The sequence below is a fragment of the Lepisma saccharinum genome, chromosome 18 (assembly GCF_977018435.1).
Source record: "Lepisma saccharinum chromosome 18, izLepSacc3.1, whole genome shotgun sequence".
NCBI lineage: Eukaryota > Metazoa > Arthropoda > Insecta > Zygentoma > Lepismatidae > Lepisma > Lepisma saccharinum.
Genome location: NC_139246.1, coordinates 1,073,260 through 1,100,549, shown reverse-complemented (window position 1 = coordinate 1,100,549; position 27,290 = coordinate 1,073,260). Strand labels below are relative to the sequence as shown.

The following is a 27,290-nucleotide window of genomic DNA, read 5'->3' as shown; positions in this document are numbered from 1 at the left end:
GGATTTTCTTGCCTTGGGGTTTATACTGATTGATGGTGTTTCCCATTCTTATTCAATATTTTGATTGTAAAGCAGGAGGTATAGAGAAGAAAGTTATTGAACTAGAAACATCCCTAGATGAAACTTCTGGATCCATTTCAAGTTATGGTAATTGCTGAATATTTGTTTGCCATTACAGGTCATAATGAGATTACTTTCATTACCATCAGCACAACGGAGTCATGAGAGAAATAATGTTTTCAAAAAGTCTGTAAAAACGTTTGGTACTGGAGTTCAGTACAATTTCAAAGATGCTCAGTTTCTCTTAAATATATTTTGACTAACGTGAAATTTTGATAAAAATTGCCTCCTCTGAGATGTACCAGTTAAAACATGTAGTAAGAAATTTATTGTGTAGTATTGATTGCAAGTTTTGAAATTTTGCATTTAAGAATTCATTAAGAAATTATATTTTATTAAAAGCTGAACATTTTAAATTACTTTCTAATATGTTCTGGAGATGTGTATTATTTACGAGGTTTGGCTACAAAAAAACCGGATTGATGTTGCTATTGGCAAACAACAAATGCGCAAAGGTTGAGCAATGCATGATTCTATACTACCACCATACCCTGCCTACAGAATGATTAATTGCCCTGGGTGCAGGCCTCTCAGTTTCGCTGTGGCACTTGGACAAAGTGGAACGTGCATCTGTGCTCCGTCGGAAAAATGCTGAGTATTAAAATGGAACAGCGTATCAATATGAAGTTCCTTTACAAACTGGGGAAATCCACAACAGAAGCGTACGACATGTTAAAATCTGTGTACGGGGATGAGTGCTTATCACGCACACAAGTGTTTGAGTGGTTTAAACGGTTTAAAGAAGGACAGGAAATGTTCCAAGACAACCCACGTTCAGGACGACCATGCACGTCGAAAACGGAAACAAACATTCAAAAAGTGAGTGATGTGATTCGAAAAAATCGTCGATTGACCATTAGAGCAGTTGCTGAAATCACAGGAATAGACAAAGAAAGTGTTCGACAAATTTTACACGAGAATTTGAACATGAGTAAAGTGTGTTCGAAACTCGTGCCAAGGAACCTGACATTGGAACAGAAGGAAGCTCGAGTGAACATTTGTACGGACACTTTGAAGAACATTGAAACAGACCCTACATTCTTAGAGAGAGTGATAACCTGTGATGAATCGTGGTTTTTCACGTACGACCCTGCCACAAAGCGCCAATCAATGCATTGGAAGACCCCGAGTTCGCCACGTCACAAGAAAGCTCGCATGAACAAGTCCAAATTCAAAGCCATGATGATTGTCTTTTTCGACATTCGATGCATTGTGTACGTTCATTGGGTACCCGAGGGTCAAACTGTAAACCAACATCATTACATTAATGTGCTGAAAACCCTTCGTGAGCGAGTAAGAAGACGACGACCTGATTTGTGGCAACGGAAGTCATGGATTCTGCACCAAGACAATGCTCGTGTCCATACGGCCCTGTCAGTGAAGACATTTTTGGCTAAATATGCCATCCCAGTGTTAGAACATCCGCTGTATTTGCCGGACCTTGCTCCCTGTGATTTCTTTTTATTCCCCAGAGTGAAGTCCGCCCTAAAAGGAACCAGATTTGAGACAGTAGAAGCTGTGCAAAGAAAAGCGACGGATGTAATGAACATGATCTCCGAAAATGACTGGCAACACTGCTTCCAGCAATGGAAAATTCGTATGGAGTGGTGTACAGATCGTGCAGGGGAGTACTTTGAAGGAGATAAAGTTCCTGTTGTACAAAATGCCGAATAAAAGATTTCATAGCATCAGTCCGGTTTTTTTCTAGCCAAACCTCGTATTATGAATATTTTGTGTCCTACATTTTGGGACATATGTCCTACATTTCCCTTATAGTGATCTGGTAACCCTAGTGTTGTTATGTATGTATATGCAACACACTACATGTTTCAAAATTGTACAACACTTGGGGCTCCCCTTCCTTGTAAGTTAATTAAATATTGGTAATTTATATATAAAGAAAGGAATGTTAACTTTAATTTGAAAAATAATATAATATGAATAATAACAGCCCATGAGGGCCAGTGCCTACCTACCGACTTCCTGTCCCACTCCCCACCAGAGGTGGGAGATCTTCCAGCCAGTTATGGGGTGACATGTAGTCAGCATGTCGAACAGTCGTTTGTTGTATGTTTTCATGACTGGGTTACGCTACTCATTTGTAGCTCCCCAATTTCCTCGCAATGGTGGGTGGCCACGAATCCCATACACAGACCAAAAATCTCAAGAGGAAAATTGTTATTCTTCCCCAAGGAGACTTGAATCTGCTTGCGTCCCATTGCCAGAGCCCAAAGGATGTGGCTTAGACCACATGACCCCTGTTGGAAAGGTACATTTGAATATTGGCTATAAAAATTGTTGTCGAACAACAAAATGCCTACCTAATGTACATATTGCAGAATGCAATAACAATTCATGCAATTTTTTAAAATCAAGAGACAAACATTAAAACTGTGCATTCTTGTTAAAGGTATTGGTGTTTGTATTGTGTATTGTTTTCAATAGTTTAATGGTTTTTATAGTTTGTGTTAATAATAATAATTATAATAATGCAAATTCACTTCCTCTCAAAAAGAGTGAATTTCCATGTATATTTATATTTCTTTTGTACTCCTGAATACAGGGTGTCAGAAAAGTCCCACACCATAGGCAAAATGGTAAAGTTGTGATAAAATTAATTTTGTCGTTCTTTGGAGCCGCCGAATGGGCCCCATGCTCACCGGATTTGGGTATGTTAAATCTCTGGTGTACAGCATGAAAATGCACGATATGGCTCATCTTTGGACAAGAATCAAGGACATATGCGAAGCCATTGGCCCAGATTATGCCCCCCCCCCCCCCCCCGAAAGAGAGCACATTGAACAAATACTGTGATTTGGCTATGGTGTGGTACTTTTCGGACACCCTGTACAAAGCAACAAGTTGAATTCATGCACTGATATTCTCTGCTGTTTTTCAAATATTACAGACTCAAGCATGCGAGACTTCAGAAGTACAGAAGCAGGCAGAAGCAGCATCACATCCTTTGGAGACAAGTCTAGATTTAGATGAGTCGCTGCCGGCAACAAATGCCGGGAAGAAAAGGAAAGCACAGTAAGATTGCCTAGTTTTATTTTTGTTTGTTTGTTGGTTCACTTTTTCTGATTTATTATCAAATCCAGCGGTACAAAGTACTAAAAACAAATTCAGGCACCAGCCTTCTTTTCTCAGGAGCCAGCTTTTCTTTTTAATTTTGGCAAATACAGACCAAAATAGCCATGAGTCCAACTTAGATTAAGCTAGACACATTTTGAAAAATGATCTTCAAACATTTAATTTATTAATTAATACAAGATTGGATTAAAAGTAATTAATTCTTGCACCGGAGTGGCATTCCTAAAGATGGCTCAAGTTTTGAAAGCATATAACTATGCAATACATTCTAATATATGTTAGTCCTCCTCTGTAGCCATGTGCTCTAAGGTGCTGTGCTTTGGGCTTTGACTGCAGGATGGCATGGGTTCGGTCTCTGGGTTCTCGGCCTGTGTATAAGACAGGTGGCAACCCACCATCCTGAGGAAATTGGGGAGCTGCGAGTGAGTAGCGTTATCCGTAATCTCCTATAACGACTGACCCACGTCACCCCATTGCCGGTTGAAGAACTCCACACCTCTAGGTAGGATTGCGTGAGGGAGACTGGCAGTCGAGAGATTTACCTAGACCCTTCAAGGGCTGTCGAGCCACGGGTTACTTTTCTAATACGTGGTCAACTCTACCATATCGCCACAAATTTTAAAATTTGACTAGCAACAGTTAAAAAGAAAAAGTGGCATGTTTATTATTCTGATTTTGTAATACAGAACACACACGAACATTAAAAAACACCTACCGTACTCGTTTTTTAAAAAAATAGGTAATGGAAATTTCCATAATCGAACTATTTTTTTTAGCACTGAATTGGAAATTTCAAGTGCCAGGTAAAAACTTTCAGGTGCTGAGTGCCCTGTATTTTTCTACATCTGATCATATCCTCATGGACGTCTGGAAGGGGGTGAAAGGATGGGCCTAATCCCCCCCCCCCTGGAAAATGAAAGTGAAACAAAATTTTATATTTCACACATAATTTTATTTTGGTGCCAGTGCTGCAGACAATCAAACTGACACCTCTCACAGCTAGTGCCAACAGTGTGCCTCCTAATTTGGACATTTTTGACAGCACACGAAAGCAGTGGGCAAGTTCTTGTTCAATGTTCTAACATAACAGTGCTCATTGTGATTCGAACACCGTCACAGAATATAACTCTAGTTTGTAGCTTCAGAACAATGAGATGCGATAAAATCATACAAAAATATGAAGGCAGCTCCTGTGTGACACTACGAGTTATCGTGTTTATAATTTTCTTATTTTTCATGCTTCTGGCGACTTCTGGCTAATCGCTACGATGAGGACGAATGATGATTAGAAGATATTGACAAAGGTACACACAAAGAGTGCCCATGTCAGGGAATTAGCGTAACATATCCTCTGATATGTGGGATTGAACTGGGTGATGTAGCTCACAGATCATTCATCCTTGATTATGGAGCAACTCGCTGCTCATAATGAGCTTGATGGTAAGGTGCGAGAGGTAATAACTATACGCTTGATGGCAAAACACAACACTTGAGTTTAAACCTCTACAGACTGAATCAGCATGTTGAATGGAAATATCTGTCTTTCTTTGTGTGGAAGTGCTCCCTCAAGGTATCGAACCACGGACTGGTTAAAGCGAGGTGTCTGTCTGTCATGTAAAGCTGTACATCCAGACTTCACTCCATTACTTCTAGACTTTTAGCTCGTACTTCTACACCCTCTGACTGCTAGTTTGAAACTGACCAATGACCTCTCTCCTCCCAGATATTTATTCTGATTGATTTTACGAAGCAAGTGCAGAGTCAGACCTCTGGCTTCTTCCTGGTTTTCGCCTGTTTGCATGTTTATGCCGCTGATCACCAGGAAGAGCTTGAGTAATGTCTGATACTGCATTCCAGATTGGCGAGTTCCTGTCTGGAAATGATGGCTGAATAACTGGGATTTGGAAGTTCATTGTATTGATATTTCAAATTATATCTAACGCTAGAACCTGGGACCATTGATGGTGAAATGAGTCTAGTAGACCTAGGAGTAACAAACAAATGTCTGTAAAACGTGAAATAGCATATCTGTTATTTTTGAATGATTACAGTAGATGAAGTGAATGATGGAACCCTCACATGCCCAAGCTGTAACTTGAACCTTGGACCATTTGCTAGCAAGGTCATAAGTTGAGAACTTAACATGGTTGGCAATCGAGACAGTAATACTTGTTTCATATTTGTGGTCTAGATATGTTTGCTATAGAATTTAGTGTGAATATTGCATTAAAAAGCGGAGTCTAAAATATATACCAATGAAATGTTTAATTTTTTTCAGACCTCCAAAGATTTATTACTGTGGTAGAACCCATAAACAGATTAGCCAGGCTGTCCGTGAACTAGGGAAAACTGCATATTGTGATGTCAAGTAAGTAAATCTTTATTTCCTTCATTCTTCTTCCTTCTTCTCTCCTCTTTCTCTCTTGTCCTTTCCACTCTTTCTAACATCTTCTTCCATTCTTTGTTTAACTTCAGTCCCTCAGGAAATAGAGCGTGAGATAAGGAGTCCAACCACATTCTCTTCCAGGTGAAAGTACAGTTGACAAGGGAAAGCCACCTACTAGATTGTTCCAGAACTACTTTCTAATAGTCTGGAGGGGAGTATTTTTGTGCATATATATCGTCCTGTTTTTACATCATTTGTACTTGGTGCAGAGTCTGAAGAAGACCTTGCTAGAAGGTTGAAACGTTACATTTAGTTTGTCTTATAATAAAATAAATGTCGATGTCGATGTCGATGATTGAATTGCAAATGATACTGGTACCACCGATATCAGCCGTAATCATAAGTGCATGTTTTATCTCGTCCATTTTCATCATTTTTAAGTCATAAAAATTCTAGCTCTAATCGGAATTATCCAACAATTAATCGATCCCATCATCCTTTTAGTGGTTGCATCACTTCAATCTTCTGAATATGAGCGTTTCCTCTGTCCCCGCACCGTGGAATGTGTTAACCTAATTGACTTTGTGGGGAATGCGTGTGCTGTCATCTTCTAGGTAAGGGTGGGGGGTTGACCTCCTTTGTCAGGAAGCTGCCTGTGGCTGGAATCTGATTCCGTCAATATCTTAAAGAAGGTAAGGAAATTCTTGGGACACCAAGACAGATTCTTGGCAAGCAGGGAAAATATTAAAGAAATGTTGCTGGAATTCTTGACATGACGAGGAATTCCATTGCATTCTGGTAAGGCATTTCATGTCACATAAAGGAATCCCTTCTCTAAGAAAGTAAATGAAGAAAGAAAGTGATTTAAGTTCTTTGTTTTTCATCACTGGGGAATAAAATACGCGGTTGTATAATATTAGGTGTAAGCAAGTTACTTTTCCCCGCGAGACTTCCAAGTGGATGGTGGTAGAGGCCACCGAAATTAATAGAAGCTTTACAAGCAAGTCTTGCAGAAAAAGTTACTTATTTACGTGTATTTATTCTTTGTTTTGTTGGCAAATATATTGTAATTTTTTTTTCAGTGATTTTTTTTTATACGAGGGTGATTCAAAATGTAAGGTAACAAGAGCTTTCGCGGGTATCATATCCCTCCTGTTCTTCGAATTTCCCACCAGCTCGCAGCAGAAGAGCACAGCTTTATCACACAATTGTTAGATGGTACATATGTTGCGTCAGACCCTCGCAATATCAGTTGGAAGATGGCTGGGCTCACGGAAACTTGGTCAAGCGTGCATCTAACGGGCACCTTACCAGCAGAAATTCATCGTCAACTGGTTGAGGTCTACGGTACACGACAACGCCCAACCACATACAGCAAAAAGCATGCGTGAATTGTTACAGCACTTCCAGAAGAAGGTACTGGACCATCCTTCCTACATCCCCGACCTGGCATGCAGTGAATTCCATCTCTTCGGAACATTGAAGAACCACCTGGGTGGTAGGCGATTCACAAGCGATACGGAAGTTCACCAAGTCATCCTGACCTAGCGTCAGGGACTTGATGCAGATTTCTTCCATGCTGGCATTGATGCCTTGGTGTACCGTTGGAAGAAATGTTTGGAGAAACATGGGGACTATATTGAAAAGTAATGTGTATCGGTATATCTGCCTGTGGAATAAGGTTTGTCCATGCGAGGTCTTGTTACCTTACTTTTTGAATCATCCTTGTAAGTATCTTTGCTGAACTAGTTTTTTATTGCAACTTTATCTCTCTCTCGTAGATTGATTATACCAAAATTGTGTATGCTATGATTAAATGATCGCCAACCTCCTTAGTGGAGCAGTCAATATAACATGCTACAAGCCAGAAGACCCAGGTTTGAACCCTGGACAAAGCATGAGTGTATCATTGTCCCATAACCTATTTCATCATTCATCCTCATTGTCACTGGCCACGGTGGCTCAGTCGGTAACGCGTCTGACTACTATGCTAAAGGTCCTAGTTCGATCCCTGGCTGGTTCAAATCTGGAAACTTTTCTAACGTTGAAAGCGGCCTCGGCGCCCACACAGCGTCGAATGATATGGGGGAAACCCTGGGGAATAAAGGCGGTCAGGGGCGTGATGCTGATCACATCACCCCCACTCACGACCGGATCAAAAAAGTGTGGGACGTTACCACCACACCCCCTATACGCCTTCATGGCGTGGTGCTTAGCACAGGGAGCACTTTACCTTTTTTTCCTCATTGTCACAAGTAACCCAAGATGTGCCAAAATTGACAGAAACATGATCAAGTGATGATTAGACAGTTTTTTTCCCAAATTTCACTTTTTATTTTGCAAAAAAAGTGAATTGGAAAGAAACTTTATTGCTAATTGTATATGCAGAGTGATTCAAAAGTCTAGTTCCATAGTGTAAAATTAAAGAAGGGAAATCTTTTTGGAAATAGGTGAGCTTCATTCTAAAGTGCTTGAATTTCAATGTGGGCAGTACACTGGTTTGATTTTGATTCGATTTGATTTTTGATATTTAGTGTAGCTTTTCTGCTACTGTTGGCTAATGGCGACATTGAGGAAGAGTGGTGATATCATGAAACTCATGAAGGGACACTCACAATGAACATCTATGCTGGGACCTCTGGTGCAGCATACTGTGAAAGTAACTGAAAATACCATGTTGCCACATACTTTACTTGGAATATCATACTGTACTGGGTAAATTAAGAAGTGATCAGATATCACTTGACTTGCTTGTCACTTGTCACCTGCTGCTTGTCACATTGGTCTCATAACTCCCTTTTACGTATCTGTACTGTTATGGAATATTCATTTTCATTTCCTGTACAATACTTTTTTTTCTTTCTACAGGATGTCCATTCTTGGGAGCAGGGAACGCACGTGTATATTGGCAAATGTACCGCATGGTAAAACAAAAACAGAATATTGTAGGGAGTTATTGGATCCAATTGAGGTACTTATATGTATACATGCTAGGGTTCACAGTATTATGTTTTCTGCTTATTTTATTTCTGCACTAGGGATGACCACAAATACTGATTTTAGCTATGGAAAGGGACTGGACCCCATGTAATGTGATGTGTGCAAATAGCCTATGCGCTGACACACCCACAATTTAAATTTTAATCAATCAATCTTGCACAAACACCATTTTGTAATGATACTGATCACATCTTCACAAATGTCATTCATAGATGGCAGTACTGTACAGGAATAAAAACTTTGCATGTTACAGTATATTGTCACAAACTATATGTTTCTGGCTCTCATAGTTTACACACTATACAATTCTTTCTCGGGGAAGGTCTTTATGACCACACTGTATTATGTGAAGTACAGTAGAAAGTGTCTATCAGAGGTCATTTGAATAAGAGTCCAAGAGAACTATCAGTGCTGAAAATTTGTGAGTGAATGCCAAGGTGGTTTGATTTAAATCAGGTTGATTTAAATGTCGATTTGATTCAAGATTTTGATTTAAATCACTTTAAATAAATAATTTATAGAATAATGTACTTAATTAAAAGGATCATCCAGAAAGTAAGTTCCATTTAAAACAAAACACAAAATGTATTGGAACAAAACACTTTATTGTACACTGAAGTACAGGCTCTGGACTATGTTCCAACATAATTGCCATCCCTGTTGAGATACTTATCATAACAAGACACCATATTTTGTACCCCATATCAAAGAACGATGCTACCTTTGTTGATAACCAATTGGTAAGCTTGTTTGACCGCATCATCATCCTCAAAGCTCTGGCCAGCAAGGAAAGCTTTCAGGTGCAAAAAGAGTTGAAAATCAGACTGGGCAAGGTCTGGTCTATATGGGGAATGAGGAAATGTTTCACAGCCAAAGTCTGTAGAGTCGTTGCGTTGGAGCCGCATATGGAGACAAGCATTGCCGTGAATGAGAAGGATACCATGGCTCAACATGCCACGTCGCTTGTTTTGGATTGCACGATGCGATTTTCGTAGAGTTTCGCAATAGGTGTTGGAGGTTTTACCATGCTCCAAAAAGTCCACAAGCAATACCTCTTGTCTGTCCCAAAACACCGTGCACAGGGCCTTCCGAGTGTCCAGAACCGGTCTGGCTTTGGTCCTGCATGGCGAAGACTTGTGCCTCCACTCCATGGACTATCATTTTGTTTCCAGAGTCTCGTGCAACACCCATGTCTCATCCCCAGTCACCATACTATTAAAAAAGTCATCACCCTCTTCACAGTACCGTGTCGAAAACAATAATGCACTCCCCATTTGATTCTTTTTGTGGCCTTCTGTAAGCGAGCGTGGGACCCATTGGGCACACATTTTGCGGAAGTTCTGGCTGCCTGGCACAATTTCATGCAGCGAATGGGAAATTTGTGGAAAATGCACAGACAGTGATGTCAGGGTGAATCGTCTATTCTCTTTAATCCTCTCCACAGCATGGACCAATTTGTCTGTCACCAGAGATTGTCACCCACTGTGTTTCTCATCATACACATTGGGGTGTAAGGGGTGCTCCTTCCACGTAGTGCACCCAATAGTGAACCTCACTTCCATGTAGTACATCCTGGACTGCAGACTAATGAGGCTCTGGCTACTGACGCCATGGCCAGTATAATTCTGTGTTGTCCTGTGTTTTGTCCTTATTTGTGCTGAGCACCCTTTTTAGCCTCAGCTTTTAACCAAGGTAAGGAGATTTTAGTTTTCAGACACGCTTTTATTTTTGGTATGATAAGGGGCTGGACCCCATATAGTGTGGGGTGCAAAATAGCCTCAGTGCTGACACACCCAAAAAATTTGAATTTTCACGCTACGATGCCAGGGGTCCTGGATTCTTATCCTGGTCTGGCATGGATGTTTGTGAGTGTCCATTCATCAATTTCATCATATCATCACTCATCCCCATCTTCGCAATTTAGCCAAAAGTTGCACAAGAAGTGAAGTAAAATAAAGGAAATCAATCAATCAGTCAATCATGATTTCTTCACCAATTTGATGGTGAATTTCAGCTGCTGACACATTCTGTGCATTCAAAACCTGTATGACTGAGCATTCTTCACATGCGGTGGGTGTTTCCATTTTCTTGAACATTATTGCAACCCACTATGAAGCGTCTGCACGTCTGTCTTCTCGAACACTGACGTCTCAAACTTGCCAATGGGTCAAACTACTCACCGCACATGATCACTCTTGCGACTGCAGTGCAACTGTGGCATAATTTGGACACGGAACTTACTTCCTGGACATGCTTTGTAATTTGTAGATATCAGAGTCATTTTTGGTGAAAGTACATTCATTGAATGATGATTATTAGGCTCTTAAGATAGGAAAAGCAAGAGAAAAAAAAATATGTGCTGATGAGATGAAGCTTCTTGTATGAAGGGGAAAATGTAATATGTAAACTAAACATTTTTATAGGCAAATATAGCAAAAAATTTGTGAAGAATAATATACAAAATACTAATCATGTTGAACCGTAAGTATTGTCATTATCATTAAGCTGTAGATTAAAATGGCAGCTGATATTTTGCAAACCATCATTAAAAAACTTGCCAAAATTCAGCTACGAAGACTATAAAAGTATTTTAAGTTAACAATTACATCCAGAATGTTATATTTTCACTGGAAGAAAAGTTACAGAAATTATTATAGTTTCATTAACACACTCAACAAACATAACACATTTCTATAAAAGAAAAGTATATCTACAGGGTGGCTCAATAAGTCACTTAACACCCCCAGTACAAGGCCACTGCAGCGTGCAACATGGAAATGGTGATGACCAATCGTTATCAGGCCAAGGGGGAACCACATTGATGCCAACCACACTGTCGGCGGCCATCTTGATGTCCGCCATCTTGAATTCAACTTCATAATTTTAAATGGGAAGGGGGTTGTGCGACATATCAAAATGGGCTAGAATTTTACGATAAATGCAATGGTGAAGGTTTTTTCGACGTATCTTTAACCAGTAAAAAGTTATCACTGAATTCTTGTACCAATTTGCTCCTTTTCGAGGTGTTAGAAAAATGCCTTAAAATTTGTTTAGCGCATCGGTAATGCATCGAGATCAAAGTGACGTCTATGGAGAGACGTTCGCATTGCACATTATTTTAATCGGATACATCCATGAAGAGCTGTGCATTATGAATGGTTGTCGCGAACAATTTACAGTGTGACGCTTCCATTGAATTAAAAGTCCTTCACAGTGACAAGGCTAATGTTTATGTTCATAAGGAAGTTCATAAACAGAATATTCGATGATTTTTATCTGATAACCCATTTTCGACAGATCAAAGCTGAATGGTTAGTGTTGGTAAGTTAATGGTGTGGCGTGCTGTATGGAACACGATTGGTTAGTCAATTTTCCATCAACGGAACCTTAAATGCTTAGGGCTACTTGGATTTGTTAAATAAACAGTTTTTTCATCCTTGCTTATGGAAGAAGGTACTTTTTACAGAGTTTTTTCAACACCAGAACACTTATGGGAACGTTATGAACCAGTTTTTGTTCAAAGTTAGTTATCAGATGACAAGGGTCACATATTCTGTTTATGAACTTCCTTATGAACATAAACATTAGCCTTGTCACTGTGAAGGACTTTTAATTCAATGGAAGCCTCACACTGTAAATTGTTCGCGACAACCATTCATAATGCACAGCTGTTCATGGATGTATCTGATTAAAATAATGTGCAATGGCATGCGAACGTCTCTCCATAGACGTCACTTTGACCTCGATGCATTACCGAACCGCTAAACAAATTTTAAGGCATTTTTCTAACACCTCGCAAATTGGTACAAGAATTCAGTGATAACTTTTTACTGGTTAAAGATACGTTGAAAAAACCTTCACCATTGCATTTCTCGTGAAATTCTAGCCCATTTTGATATGTCGCATGACCCCCTTCCCATTTAAAATTCTGAAGTTGAATTCAAGATGGCGGACATCAAGATGGCCGCCGACCGTGTGGTTGGCGTCAATGTGGTTCCCCCTTGGCCAGATAACGATTGGTCATCGCCAATTTCAAATTCCATGCCGCAGTGGCCTTGTACTGAGTGTGTTAAGTGACTTATTGAGCCACCCTGTATATGTACTGTGCCAAAAAAGACACAAGCAATTTTAAGCGTGTTTTTAAAAAAAATAAATTTAGATAAAAATAATCTGATTTAACGAAAAAGTCATCAAGAATGATTGTATAAAAAAAATCATGATTTTTGTTCACCCTGGCGAGTCCATCAGTAGCATCTTAGAAAACATTAATCGTGAAAGCAGGAAATTGCTTCCATTCTGAAATTACATTTTTTGTATTTGTGTTGTTTCTTTGACCTACATGAATGTTTTTGCAGGGAATGGGTTGCATGTTCCACTCATATGTGTCTCGCCTGGATACCCATGAGGCCTTGCTCCACGAAGGTTTAATGACCCCATGGGACATTGAAGATATTGTGAGAGTTGGAAATAAAATACACGCTTGTCCATATTATGCTACGAGGCATCTCTCGGAGGAAGCGGAGATCATTTTCTGTCCCTATAATTATTTGATTGATCCACTCATAAGGAACAGTGTAAGTGTAACAGTTTAAATGGTTCATTTCTGTCCTTGGGGTGTACTGTCAGGGTGTCTGCCAGTCCGGAAAACCTGGAGAAGTCGGAAATTTACAAAAAATCATCATTTTTGTGGTAGTGCAGTAAAAGTAGGTTTTTATACAAAGAAAAAGATGACAATTCTTCTTTGTAGCTGATCAGTGGTGATTCATTCATTTTGAGTTTTGGACCTTTAATTCCGTACGTTTCATAGGCTGATTCTGCCTCCATCTTCAGGGTAGTGTGTTCATCTAATAAAGCATAGTTCAGTCCCTGGACACATGATGTGTTTGAAGACGGTGTCTATGGAGAGTGAAAAATTTGTTGCCCTGGAGGATTATTCTCAATGGTCAAGGCCCCACCTCGTCTGCTGCTCCTAAGACCTATTTTTATATGTAAATTGCCAGGGAGGATTACATTGTGGTGGCCCAGGCTCCATTTTGTCAGGAGATTGATAGTGTAGGAATCATCCGTGGCAGTTTACATACCGGGTGGTCCCCAAAGTCCCGGAACGGTCACATATCATGCGAAATACACATCGAATCGGAAAACGAAAAAGTACGTGTTTAATAAGTGAAAGAAAGTTATTCAATGATATCACACTTGATTCCCCACCTCCACCCCCTGGGGGTAGGGTGGGGGCAACTGTGAAATTTTAAATGGAAACCCCCATTTTGTATTGTAGAATCAGAAAGAGGACTTCATTCCGAGTCCAACGAGCTATCAACCATCCTCCTAGCTCAATTAGGAACTCAATTAGACCCCCTTTCCATATACTCTATTGCAGGGCATGAAATTTCAAGTTTGAAGTCAGTCGCCAGTCTAAAATCTTTGGTCGCCACTATTTTATATTGATAAATAATACAAATATGAGCAATTATAAAAAAGAACATACCTTAGGAATTAATGTTTGTGTAGCGCTGTCGTTCTGCACTGAAGTACCACTTATCAATCGCAGCTGCTGGGTCAAACTCTGACAAGGGGGGTCCATTTACAGAAACTCTGAGCAAATCATCTAGTGTCTCAGTCTTCAGAGAGTTCCTGTAAGCAGTCTTAAGTCTGTTGTGACAGCTGAAACCTCTCTCACATGAAGCTGTGCTCACTGGTAGAAAAGCACAAAATGTTAAAATCTGGAGCAAATTGGGGAATCTTGCTGAACACTCCTCACTGTGAATCTTCTCCAGTGTCTGATTCAAAGTCAGAGAAGGAAACAAAAGTTTGTATTCTGCCCACTCTGCTAACAGAACATCCATTTTCTCATTATAAAGGCTCGGGTTCAAGTATATGTAGGGCTTCTTTATTTCTTCTATCCCAAACTGAAGAATATTTTCTTTGGGAGGCCAACCCAAGGTGTCGAAAACATGCAGAGATGCAATCACATCTGTTGATATAGATTGCAATCTTTCTGTGATGTACACCTTGGCATTGTTAATTAAGTTTCCTCTAACAGTCTGAAACTCTTGCTCTCCATTTTGAATGTTTGTGAGCTGCACATCCCTGATCTTCCCTGAAATGGATACATGGTCCAAGAAATCTTGTTCGCTTGGTCCAACATTAGATTCCAGGTCAGCCAAAACTGAAATACAGTGTTCAATTCTTATTTTCAGAGATGCAATCAAAAGATTCTTATTTTGTAGTGCCACGCTTAAAGGGTTCAATTTCCTGTAGAAATCCAAAAGGAAGTACAGAAGCTTAACAAATTTGAATTGCTTCAAACTTTTCAGCAAACCCTTAGCTTTAGCGCCATCATTGTCTTTTCCATGGGCCACCTGTTCAAGATGGGTCACAACAGCTTTCCATGATTGCAAGAGAGCTCTTACAGCACTTTCTTTGCTGGCTAACCACCTAATAGTGTGGATATCACTCAGTTTTAGAATTTCGTCTCCAATAACTTCTGCCGTTTCTCTCAAGAGGTGAAGTCTTTTAGCAGAGCCATGATAAAACTGAAAAATATTCCTAATCACGGAATCAAATGTTCTAAGATATTCAACTTCACCACACGCATCCAACACAGCTAACTGCAAACGGTGTGCAAGGCAGTGAATATTTACCATTTTATTACAAATAGATTTCATTTGCACAGCCAATCCTGATTTGTGCCCGACCATATTTGCTGCACCATCAGTACCCAAGCCTACAATGTAACACTTGTTTCTGTATTTATTTGGACCTATTGCCTTATCTAAATAATCAGTTACGGCATAGAAGTAACCAGCAGAAGTAGAGTTTGGAAGCTCTATTACTCCTAAAATGTCCTCTTTGATGTGACCATCATTTGCATCCACGTATCGAACATACACATTTGCATGCTCGACTGATGATCTATCTGTGGATCCATCAATCAGAAGGCTGATGTATGTACTTTTCTTTATTTTCTCCACTAGATCTAACTTCAAAGTTTCAGCTATGAAATGAATAAATTCTCTGCATTGATTTTCATTGCCATACTTAGGTAGAACACTCACACTTAATTTTCCTGCCAAACACAGCAGATCTACAAAGTCTTTAAATGGTTTCTCATATTTAGCTACATAGTATGCTACGTTAAATAAATTTGTGAGATGAGAAAACATCTGGTGATCCATTTTTTTAATGCATTTTGCCATCTGTGTTTCTGTCGGGCATTCTTTTGCCTTTGCACTGGCAACATTTTCACTATGTACTTTACTCTGACTATGCTTTAAAAAGGACTCCTTTTTAAAAGGTACAGAAAACCCATTGACCCATTTTTATCAACGTTACTGGTAGGCACCTGTTTACAATATTTGCAAGATGCGACATTTGTTGCTTCGTCATACAACAACCACTCAAAATGGTTTAACCACTCTTTATTAAATTTCCTTTTAACTGGCAATGACACTGAATCACTATCACATTTCCTTTTACCACTTTTAGCACAGCTGGGAGATGAGGTAAGCTGAACACTGCTACCAGCTGATTTTGATACATCACCCGTAACGAAAAAGGATCGTATGTTTGTTTGCTTCTTCTCCATAGCAGTAATTGAACTAAATAAAACTAATTCTCTGGAACCACTTCACTCACAGGCAACTTCCACCGAACCAAAAAGAACGAGGTAAACAGAACGAACGTTACTACCACGTCAACTAACGCTCACGAGTGGATTTATAGCATTATTTTTTTCAACGAAACGAAGACTGGACACTAAGCGCGCGAGAGCAGTTCACAACTGTGAAAACTGAGTTTTTTCCACGCACAAGCAAGGAGCCACGGTCTGCTCCACTCTACTTCTCAAGTCCGCACGGTGCAAGATGCATATTCTGTTCGCCACATCTTCGCCACACCTCACTCGCCCCTCTTGCTGCCAAAATCTCAACGCGTATCTCCGTTGACAGTCGAAACGTTGCCACATCTTTTCGCGCTTCTCGGGTGTCAGCAGCCAGCCCTCTCTGGCCATGGTCACTGCATCGCTCAGCGACATGTTAGGGGAGGGATGAAGACTGGCCCGTAGCGAGGAGTAGGTGAGGAGGCTGGCAAAAGAAAGAGGGTGCCGCCATAGAATGTTTTTTTTTGTTATGGCAGCAAAAGCAAAGTCAGGTTATGCGAGGGAGATATTTACAATTAGGAGATGTATATTCTAGTTACATACTGTTAAAATGTTGTTTCCCAAATTAGCAGTAATGTAGGTATTGTTATTTCAATTTCTATTTTATGATTTGTAAAGTATTACGACTGCTCTGCTGGCCCCTTGAGAAAAATCCTGCGAGCGCCCTTGGACCCATGCTTGTCCCAGATAAATTAAACATTAATGTATAAAGTATGTATTTCACACATCACACACATAATCTTATTCTAATCACAGACCTTTGCATTTTAGAGCAGTTCAGGCTGGCACTGGAACAAGATAACTTTAAATTGGCGCAGTCATTTTTTTAAGGGAATAGTTATGTTTTTGTTTTTAAAAATGTGCCCTGCCCTGCGGAATAATTTACTTAACATCGTTTTGGAAAAAAATCGAAAAAAAAGCACCTGCGCGAAAATCCGTGATAATAAATAATTAAAGATTGTCGCTACGCTACATTCTCTCTCACTTAGCTTTATACACGTAATAAACACAAGTACGTTAAAATAACAATATTTTTTGAAATTCTTAAAATCGATGTAATCAAACATATTTGTGGCTGACACATTTTAAAAAAGTAACATCCGTGAATTACTTTTTCAGTGTATAATAATAATATATTTAATAATTGTATTTCTGTTCAGTAGACTTTTCACAGTATTTGTTCTTGGGCGACGTAAATAAACGTTTCTGTTATATTTATTGAACCGCGAAGATGTGGATGTGCGGTGATGGTATGAAAGTTAGGAAGGGACACCCAGGCCGGTATCTGAACCCAGAAACTCTGGCGTCGTAGGACACTGTACTAAAGACTTCGCCAAGAAGGTCGGTGGAAGGTAGCATTTTGAGCAAAGCAGAAATTATATAATATAAGATATGATGGTGGCACAGAGGCACATAGTGCTTCGGATCCCACTTTAAACTGTAGGTCCAGTCCCGATTAACCTACTGTGCACTTAAAATGCCAAATCAATATCAATCAATTTAATATATGAACCACCGTGTAGTACATCTGGTGACTGGTCGGACGCTTGGCAACTCTTAACTAGCCTTCCTTTGTCGGTGCGTTCTGCACCCCAAGATTTACAGTTGTGGTTTTGCCTCCGATGGAGGACACGGAGGTCTGATTAGATGGTGTCGGCGTTGAGTCGACACAGGATTTTCAATCGGCTCGCTTTCCAAAACCATGTACGAAAGTTGGATTGAGATGTTCGGGCATCTTTGACACATATTTGAAATAACAAAATTTTAGTCGCCAGCCCCAAACTTTTGGTCGCCGATGCCGATGGCGACCTGGCGACTGGAAATTTCGCGCCCTGCTCTATTGAAAGGTCTTGACGTGCAGATTCCGAATCTGCATTCGCTTTCACTCTAGCTCAATTAGGGACAGAGCGTCCCTGTGAATTTTTTTTATTTTTAAAAAAAAAAAAATTGGCGAAAATTTAAAATCGCCATATCTCCGTTCCTAATTGAGCTAGGAAGATGGTTGATAGCTCGTTGGACTCGGAATGAAGTCCTCTTTCCGATTCTACAATACAAAATGGGGGTTTCCATTTAAAATTTCACAGTTGGATACAGTGTTTTACACTACCGTCAGGGGTGGGGAATCAAGTGTGATATCATTGAATAGCTTTCTTTCACTTATTAAACACGTATTTTTTCGTTTTCCGATTCGATGTGTATTTCTCACGATATGTGACTATTCCGGGACTTTTGGACCACCCGGTATGTAAACTGCCAGGGAGGATTCCTGCACTATCAATCTCCTGACAAGGTGCAGCCTGGGCCACCACAATGTAACCCTCTGTGATGTTTTACGTGAAAAATTCTTCGTCACACCTTCATACTTACAAAGTCGCCCCAGTGTCTACGTTCGAGCATCCCGAGTCCTTGCCACAACTTATCAAGCAAAAGAGATGAAATATTTTTTTTTTTACAAATGCCTAGAACATCAGAAACGTAATTCCCGAATTCTCATTGGCTGTATAAGTACAATTTTGCTCTGACGGGCACAGTAAAAAAAATGTTGGGGTTCGTGTTTTGAAATATTTTCATGTTGAAATCTACTACAGTAAGTGACTATTGGAATTTCGCACTTTCTTGTTGGAATTTTTGGCTTGTGTTTGGCAGACAATAGAATTTTTACTTAATTTTACTACAATGATGTATTATTTACGCTAGGCTTGTTATGATTTTTATAAACAAAGAATTCTTTGTTAACCATAAGTCAATCCTGCCTTTATCACTTTTACATGTGAAGTGAATATTCTAAAAACGTGGAATGTGCTTAAGTGGGATAAGTGTGGTGTTAAACATATGAATTTCCCCAATAATGTTAGTCTGAAAAATTTTAGTTCCTTTTCTAGAAAACTCAATGAATTATCAAATTGTAGACACCCTGATTGTTAGCATGGAGGTAATGGGGATATATCAAAATAGAAACTTTTGCTAAGAGAATACTGATATAAAATACATCGGTTGGAGATATAATAATGGCAACACTGCTGTATATATGCCACGAAACTGAACCAGTACTTATACCACATGTTAGTTTCATACCTAACCTACCTCCCAGTAAATTGACTCTTCCTTCTAACACTAGATGCATGCACAGTAACAAGAGGAATAGAGTAGCAGAATTTATGGGTTAAAGTTGTGTAGTTGTGTAGTCAGAACCCCACTAATGCGAAAGTTATGGTGATTGTAGTGTAAGACTGTGATGGTGTTATCTTAACGAATACCATACCTCAAGACCGCCAATGCACAGTGATACTGTTCATTTTTGGAACGTAACCTGCAACCTGCATTGGGAAAGAAAAGGGACACTTCTGGTGAATCCCTCCCATCATTTTGCAGGACAATGCTCGGGCACATGTAACGCAACCTGTGGCTGATTTGTTAGCTTGGTGGGGCTGGCAGGTCCTCTACCAGACCATTTGACTTTGATTTGATCCCTAAGATGAAGATTCTGAACTGTTCAGAGATTCTTCAGGCAATAGACCGCTCCATTCAAACCATCAAGAGAACAGCCACTGGTACAGAAATACTACGAGTTCCACATTGCTGGTCTCAGGTTGTGCACAATGCTGGTGACTACATTGAAGGGCTGTAAAGGTTTCATAGCGGTATCTCTTTCGTATAATTTGTAAATCAGTAGTTGCCATTATTAAATCTCCAACCCACACACAGGGTGATTCAAAAATGACTTTACAACTTTGAAAGCATATAGAAATTTATTCAGATAATTTACAGGGTTGGTTCAGATGCCATTGGAAAGCAAAACACATCAAGTTTGTCATACAACATTCATGTTGGGTCAATGTGGCTACCACTTGTAGTACGGTAAACATCCCACCCGAAGTCTATTTCATTCCAGACTTTCACCAGTAAGTCAGGTGTCATTTCTGCAGCGGCGGCGTTAATTCGAAGTCTCAGCTCAGCAAGATCAGCAGGTAAAGGTGGTACAAAATCTGATCTTTAATGAAACCCCCCAAGAAAAAAAGTAGCGGGGTCAAATCTGGGGAGTGAGGTGGCCATGCAATTGGACCTACATGATCTGGGAATTGGGTATCAAGAAAATCTCAGACTTCTGTGTGGTAGTGTGGTGGTGCCCCATCTTGCTGATAGTAAAGGCGTCCATCTTGGTCATCCTCGTCAAACTGAGGAAAGTAAAAGTAGCCATTTTCAAGAACAATGCTGACATCGCTTATGGTGAGTGAGTTTGGTACTAATGGACTACGTGACTCAAAACTTGATGTGTTTTACTTTGCAACGGCTTTTCAACCGACTCTGTAAGTTATCTGAATAAATTTCTATATGCTTTTTGAATCACCCTGTATTTATATTAGGGGAAGTTAGTCAGAGATGGCTATAACAAGTGCTTCAGCAGATATGAACTTGGTAAGACATTTATGTTATTGTGTTACATATATGCAATTTGAGTGAGATTTTGTTTAAATTCCACTTTATGCACAGAAAGGCTAATCAGGATTGGTGCACATATTATTTCTACACCCAAAATCCATGCCCACTTTCTGCATGTAATGTGACACTATAGTGAAAATTCCATCTGCAATTTTTTAATTTTTTCTTAGTAGATTTGGAATACAGTTGAGACTGGTTTATACGTAACTCTGATGTGCGTATTTCTGCTTTACACGTAAATTACTGTAGGTCCCAGCAAAATATAATTTAAAAACGTGTTAATTAAACCATGTTTGTACATAGTGGATTTATACTTAATTTGGTGTTATACATACTAATTTTCATAAAATACAGTTTATTTGTACGTAATCAAGCTACAACAATGTCACAGAAGTGACAGTTTTCAGTAGCTACTGGTCAGCGATGGAGAACAGAAAGAGGAAAAGTTTCACCCTTGTCAAGAAAGTAAAATTTATTTGGGAAGTGGATGCTAATCCACATAAAACTAAAGCTGAAGAAATAGCTGCAGATTCAGGCATTGCTTACGCCACACTTTGCACAGTCATTAGAAAAAGAAATGCTATTTCAGACGATTTTTTTAAAAATTGGGTAGTAAAACTATAAAATTATAGTGTCTACTGTAGTATTTCAGTGTCAAAGTGTTCACTAATAAAGTGGCAAATGTAATGTATTTAAGAATCAAACTTTTAGATTCGTTAATTTACCACTTTATGACAGAAATAACCTGTATTACGTATCTTGCTCCTCAAAATAGATACAATTATTTTAATAATGATATGGCATGGTATCTAAATCTGATTTGTAAGTAATTCTCAGTTATACATATTATTTACTCTTCACCTTGACATACCTATAACTCAGTTTCAATCATAAATTGTTTTGTTCCTTGCAGTTTAAGTTGGATCTGAAGGGACAAATAGTGATACTTGATGAAGCACACAACATTGAGGACGTGAGTCGAGAGGCTGGCAGTTTTTCGTTGACCCAGGAGGACATTCTGGAGGCCATGCAGGACTGCAACAAAGTGGCTGCTGTAGGCGTGAAGGTTGCGTCTCACAAAGAAGTGGTAAGATGTGTGCATGTGCCATTCCATATTATCGTAGTCATCAGTTACCTTTTCAATTGTTCCCTGTGCATTCGCAGGATTTCACTGAGCTGGAAATCCTGGGAAGGTCACTGCAATCAACCTGTCCACGTCATACAAAATACATAGGAAATACATCCAAGAACCTGTAAAAGTCTGGTAAAATCAGGTGTTTGAAAGTGAAAATAAATTGCACCTTTTTCTTGAACCAAATCCTGATAAGAGATATTCTGTACAAAAAATGGCTAATTTTTCGTAATTTGTTTTGAACAGAGTTGAATAAAATCTTTTTAATAACAAGTGCAGTTCAACCCATAAAAAACTTTTTTGTTAGTATGTTAAAGCACAACAGCCTGCCTGAAAAAGACAGGAAATTGGTTTTATCAATATCATGTAGGAACCTTGATTACACCATGAGGACTCATAGAGGGCCTGGAGGTAGGACTCTACATGTTCTTGATCTTGGCCATAGTGAAGATGATGTGAAGGTTCCCAAGCACGTGGAGAACCTGGAAATCTCGGAGGATTTGAAAAATATAAATATCATGGAACATCATCATCATCATCCTTTGCCGTCTTCTGCCTCTGGCTGGTCGACATAGAAGTCAAGCCTCTCCATTTTTTTTGCTGGTCTTCCACCACTCCTCTCTTTCCACGGTGTTCCAATCTTGTCCTCTTCTCCTAACACTCTGCTATCTGCTCTTTCCACCGACATCATGGTCTCCCCCCTGGCCTTATTCCCACTCCTTGTGCATGGTAAGCTCTTACTGGCAGTCTTTCTGCATCCATCCTTATTCCTTATTCTATCCCTTCCAGTCTTCCCCAATATCCTCCTTTTAATTTCATCTCCACTGCCTGCATCTTTCTCTTGTCTCTCTCTGTCATTGTCCAAGTCTCTGCTCCGTACGTAATTATCGGCACATAGTATGTGTTGTATATTGCCTTCTTGCATTTCATAGGTACATCCCTGTTCCATATTAATCTTCGAACGCTTTGATATAGTCCACCACCCATTTGTCATCTTCCGTTTACCTCCTCATCTATTCTTCCACTTCTCTCAATTATGCTTCCTACATATTTGAAGTTCTCCACCACCCTCAACTCTTCCGTGTCAATCTTTATTCTTGGTTCATTTCGGGCTCTGTTTCTTGTTGTTATTAGCACCTCACTCTTTTCTGCACTGAATTTCATTCCTGCTCTTCTGATTTCATTATTCCAACTATCAAGCTGTCTCTGTACTACTTCTTCCGTTTCACCATATTACTAAGTCGTCAGCGAACAACAGGGTCTTCATCTCTTCCTCTCCTATCTTCTTCCTCACCTTTTCGTTAATTGCATCCATTGTAATTATGAAGAGCAGTAGGGAAAGAGCACTTCCCTGTTTTAGTCCATTACTTATACTGAACCACCCTGTTATCATCACTGATGTCTTCTGTTATGTACCCAATAGGATCAAGTAATGTAAGTAGTTTGCTAAAGAGGAATATAGATGGCAGCACCAGGCACGCAAGATTAAGAATTAGCATGATATATGTGAATAACCGTATAAATAAGAACAAAGCAAATTGGAAAATTGAAAAACAATAGAATACGTTATAAGAAGACAGAATAAATATAAAAGAAATACATTAAGATATATGCTTGATAAATCAAATTAGTGATCATATGTAAATTGATCAGAAAACTAAAGAAGTCAAACCACTGCTACAAATTTGTGTTTTTGAACAGATCTTGAATCTGTCTGATTTGATTTACTTTTCCAATAGTGGAAATTTTGTCTACCCCAGTGGCGGCACGTTCCAGTCGACGCCTCACAGCACTTTTGGTTGCACGTTTCAGCCATGGTACCTACTTGGACGTGCGTGTCAGTCATTTGGCACCAAGTACACCCTAGGTTGGAAAAAGCTGTAAAAAGGATAAAGTAATCCCCAAATCGTAGATAAAGCGGAAATTGAAGGAAATTAAGAAGAAAGTCCATATCCAAACCATCTACGAAGAAGGAAGTCCAGATCCTGATATTTCATTAAGAAGGAAGTCCAGATCCAGATCCAGACTGTACGTTAGAAAAGAGGTCCAGATCCAGATTGTCCACTAAGAAGGAAGTCCATATCCAGATCGTCCATAAAGAAGGAAGTCCATATAGAAGAATATTCAAATCGAGAAAAGAAATAATAAAAAACATATTGAGATGAAAATTGACTGAATGAAAATTACAGAAGAATGTAGCTTATCATGTAAATATTCTGATTCCATGTATCCTGTGTTCGAATAATATATATGTTTAAACGTCTCCATTGGGAGGCATCCTCTCTGGTGTCGTTGTCTACAAAGAACCCTACCCTGTAGATGTTCTAGCTGAGGTTTAAAATAAAGATTTATGTACCTTTGCACAAATGGAGGTAGCACTTCACACAGATCTGGTTGGCCTTGTATGTGCTCTGCACACTATCTCTTCTATATCTAGGAATGCCATAATCAAATCATTTCCATACTTGTAGTGCCTTTCATGTAATTGCCTTATGGTGAATATCAGGTCTACTGTTGATCTGCCTCTTCTAAATCCATACTGTTCCTCTCTCATGTTCAGCTCTCTCTTGGCACTTCTCTCTCTTGCCACACTGTTTTCAACACTCTGTACAGCCACTGCATAACAATCACTCCTGCTCCTAGTATCATTTCCACTGGCACTTCATCTACTCCAGGTGCTCTACCTCTCGTCATTCTCTTCAGTGCTTCCTCCACTTCTTTCCATGTGACATTCACTTTATCCTCCCTGTTTTCTTTTTCCTTCACTTCTTCATGTTCATTTCCTTTTTTCACATTCAGCAATTTCTCGAAATTATTTCTCCACATTCTCCTTATTTCTTCATCCTCTTCTACAACGTTTCCCCTTTCATCCCTTAGCTTACAGCTGTCTCCTCTTTCTCTTCTCCTTTCTCTCACTAATCCATACAATACTTTCTTGTTCCCATCTACATCTTCTTTTAAGACTTTGGCACATTCTTCCACCCACTTTCTTCTTTCCTCCTTTACTACTGTTCTTGCCTCTTTCTTCTTTTCCATGTACCCTTTTCATGTATTTTGTGATTTAACTTGAAACTATTTTCTAAATGCATAATTTTTGTTTTTCACTGCCTCTCTAGTTCTTTCATTCCACCATGGTGTTTTCTTCTTTATTTTCTTGCTTGTCCTTCCACATACCTTTTTCTGTTTCTACTTCATTGGGTTCATCTCTTGGCACTTTAGTACACACTATTTCTTGGTATTTCTCTTTTATCATCTCATCCTTCAATTTCCACACTCTTATCATTCTCTCTTGTTCCTCCCTCCTATCTTTTATTTTCCATCTCCTCACATCTCCTACTAGTAGCCTGTGGTCACTGTCTAAGTTCTCACTGGGTATTACTTTAATGTTGTTCATTTTCTTCTTTACTTCCTTGTTTACCAATATATAATCTATTACAGACTTTTGTTCATTATTCCAACTGTAAGTTGTAATCTTATGGCTGTCATATTTCTTCGTAAACCAGCTATTACCTACTACCAGTCAGTTTCTCTTACAAGAGTCCAGTAGCCTGCAACCCTCCTCATTCCTCTGTCTCTTCCCACTTGTGCATTAAAATCATCCAGCACAATTTGCCATTCCGTTCCTACGTGTTCTTCCAAGTCTTCTTCAAATTCTTCTTTCTCCTCCCTTGTACATCCTGTTTGTGGGGCATAGACTTGGGTTTATCATGGAACATCTAACTGATAAATATATTCCAATGAAGCACATTAGTGAGAGACCAGCATTGATAATCATAACACTGTTCTACAAATTTTCACTTTTTTCTCTCACAGAAAGGAAAGTAGCTGTTTCTTACTGAAATTGAATATGCACTTCATTTTTCAAGATTGGCTCTTAATTTCAAGTTACGGCATAATTCATGTTACCCATAAGCAATAACAGTTGGGCTGAAAAGTTCGTAGGCTAACATAGTAAAAAATATTTTTTTTTACAAAAATCGATTTTATTATTCAATATAGTTGCCTTCGAGGGCGATACAACGATTATAGCGGTCATACAATTTTTCGATGCCATTTTTATAGTACGATTTCTCTTTAGCCTCAAAATAGGCCTCAGTTTCGGAGATTACCTCTTCATCAGTGCTAAATTTCTTTCCAGCTAGCATTCTTTTAAGGTCTGCAAACAGGAAAAAGTCACTGGGGGCCAGATCTGGAGAATATGGTGGATGGGCAAGCAATTCGTAGTCTAATTCATATAATTTTGCCATCGTTTTCATTGATTTGTGACACGGTGCATTGTCTTGATGAAACAGCACTTTCTTCTTCTTCAAATGGGGCCGTTTTTTCGTGATTTCATCCTTTAAACGCTCCAACAACGCTATGTAATAATCGCTGTTGATGGTCTGGCCCTTTTTGAGGTAATCGATGAATATAATACCATGCGCATCCCAGAATACTGATGCCATAACCTTGCCAGCCGACTGTTGCGTCTTTCCACGCTTTGGATTCGGTTCATCACGTGCAGTCCACTCGGCTGACTGTCGATTGGACTCTGGAGTGTAGTTATGGAGCCATGTTTCATCCATTGTAATATATCGACGGAAAAATTAGTGTTTATTACGGTTGAATATCGCTAAACATTGCTCCGAATCATCAAAACGTTGTTGCTTTTGATCGATTGTGAGCACGCGCGGCACCCATTTTGCACACAGCTTTCGCATGTTCAAATATTCATGCACAATATGTCCAACACGTTCCTTTGATATTTTTAAAGTCTCAGCTATCTCGATCAACTTCACTTTACGATCATTAAAAATTATTTTGGGAACTTTTTTGATGTTTTCGTCGGTAACAGCCTCTTTGGGGCGTCCACTGCGTGCATCGTCTTCGATGCTCATTTCGCCTCGTTTAAATTTAGCAAACCACTTCTCAACGGTTGATTTTCCAGGTGCAGAGTCCGAATAATGTTTATCAAGCCAAGCCTTGGCTTCAACAGTATTTTTTTTCGCCAAAAAGCAATGCTTTATTAACACACGAAATTCTTTTTTATCCATTTTTTCACAATAACAAAAGCTGCTTCACTCACAATGCTATATCTCACGAACTAATTATCCGGCAGCTGTGAAATTTATACACGTATCTTTTGAAGGTTAGTACTAAGTAAAAATCACATGGATTTAATTCTAGTAACGCCATCTATGAGTCAGCCTACGAACTTTTCAGCCCAACTGTTACATTAGATCTTATTTTCAAGATAAGTTTAATTCATATTACATAACAATTAATCATAATCAATGTGGGCATAACTTGATAAATACAATAAGCGCACCTGCAAAAAGAGGCAGGGGAGGACTTACCTCTCCCTGTCCCCCGAGATATCTGGGAAGAATTAATACAATTCAAATTTTGAAATTATAACATGAAAACATAGATGAGAAGTAGGTACTGTAAAAGACAGATTAAGTATCTATGCAAATTAA

At 39.3% G+C, this 27,290-nt stretch overlaps 1 protein-coding gene across 1 annotated transcript in view; it reads left to right on the top strand.

Annotated features, from left to right (window-relative positions):
• Nucleotides 1–27,290, top strand: part of LOC146002328 (Fanconi anemia group J protein homolog) — a 346,842-nt gene that overhangs the window by 272,838 nt on the left and 46,714 nt on the right. The window contains exons 8-12 of the mRNA XM_083140050.1: nt 3,029–3,153; nt 5,492–5,581; nt 8,468–8,570; nt 12,955–13,173; nt 21,613–21,786. Coding sequence (XP_082996176.1) covers nt 3,029–3,153; nt 5,492–5,581; nt 8,468–8,570; nt 12,955–13,173; nt 21,613–21,786 — 711 coding nt within the window. The remainder of the gene's footprint in view (nt 1–3,028; nt 3,154–5,491; nt 5,582–8,467; nt 8,571–12,954; nt 13,174–21,612; nt 21,787–27,290) is intronic.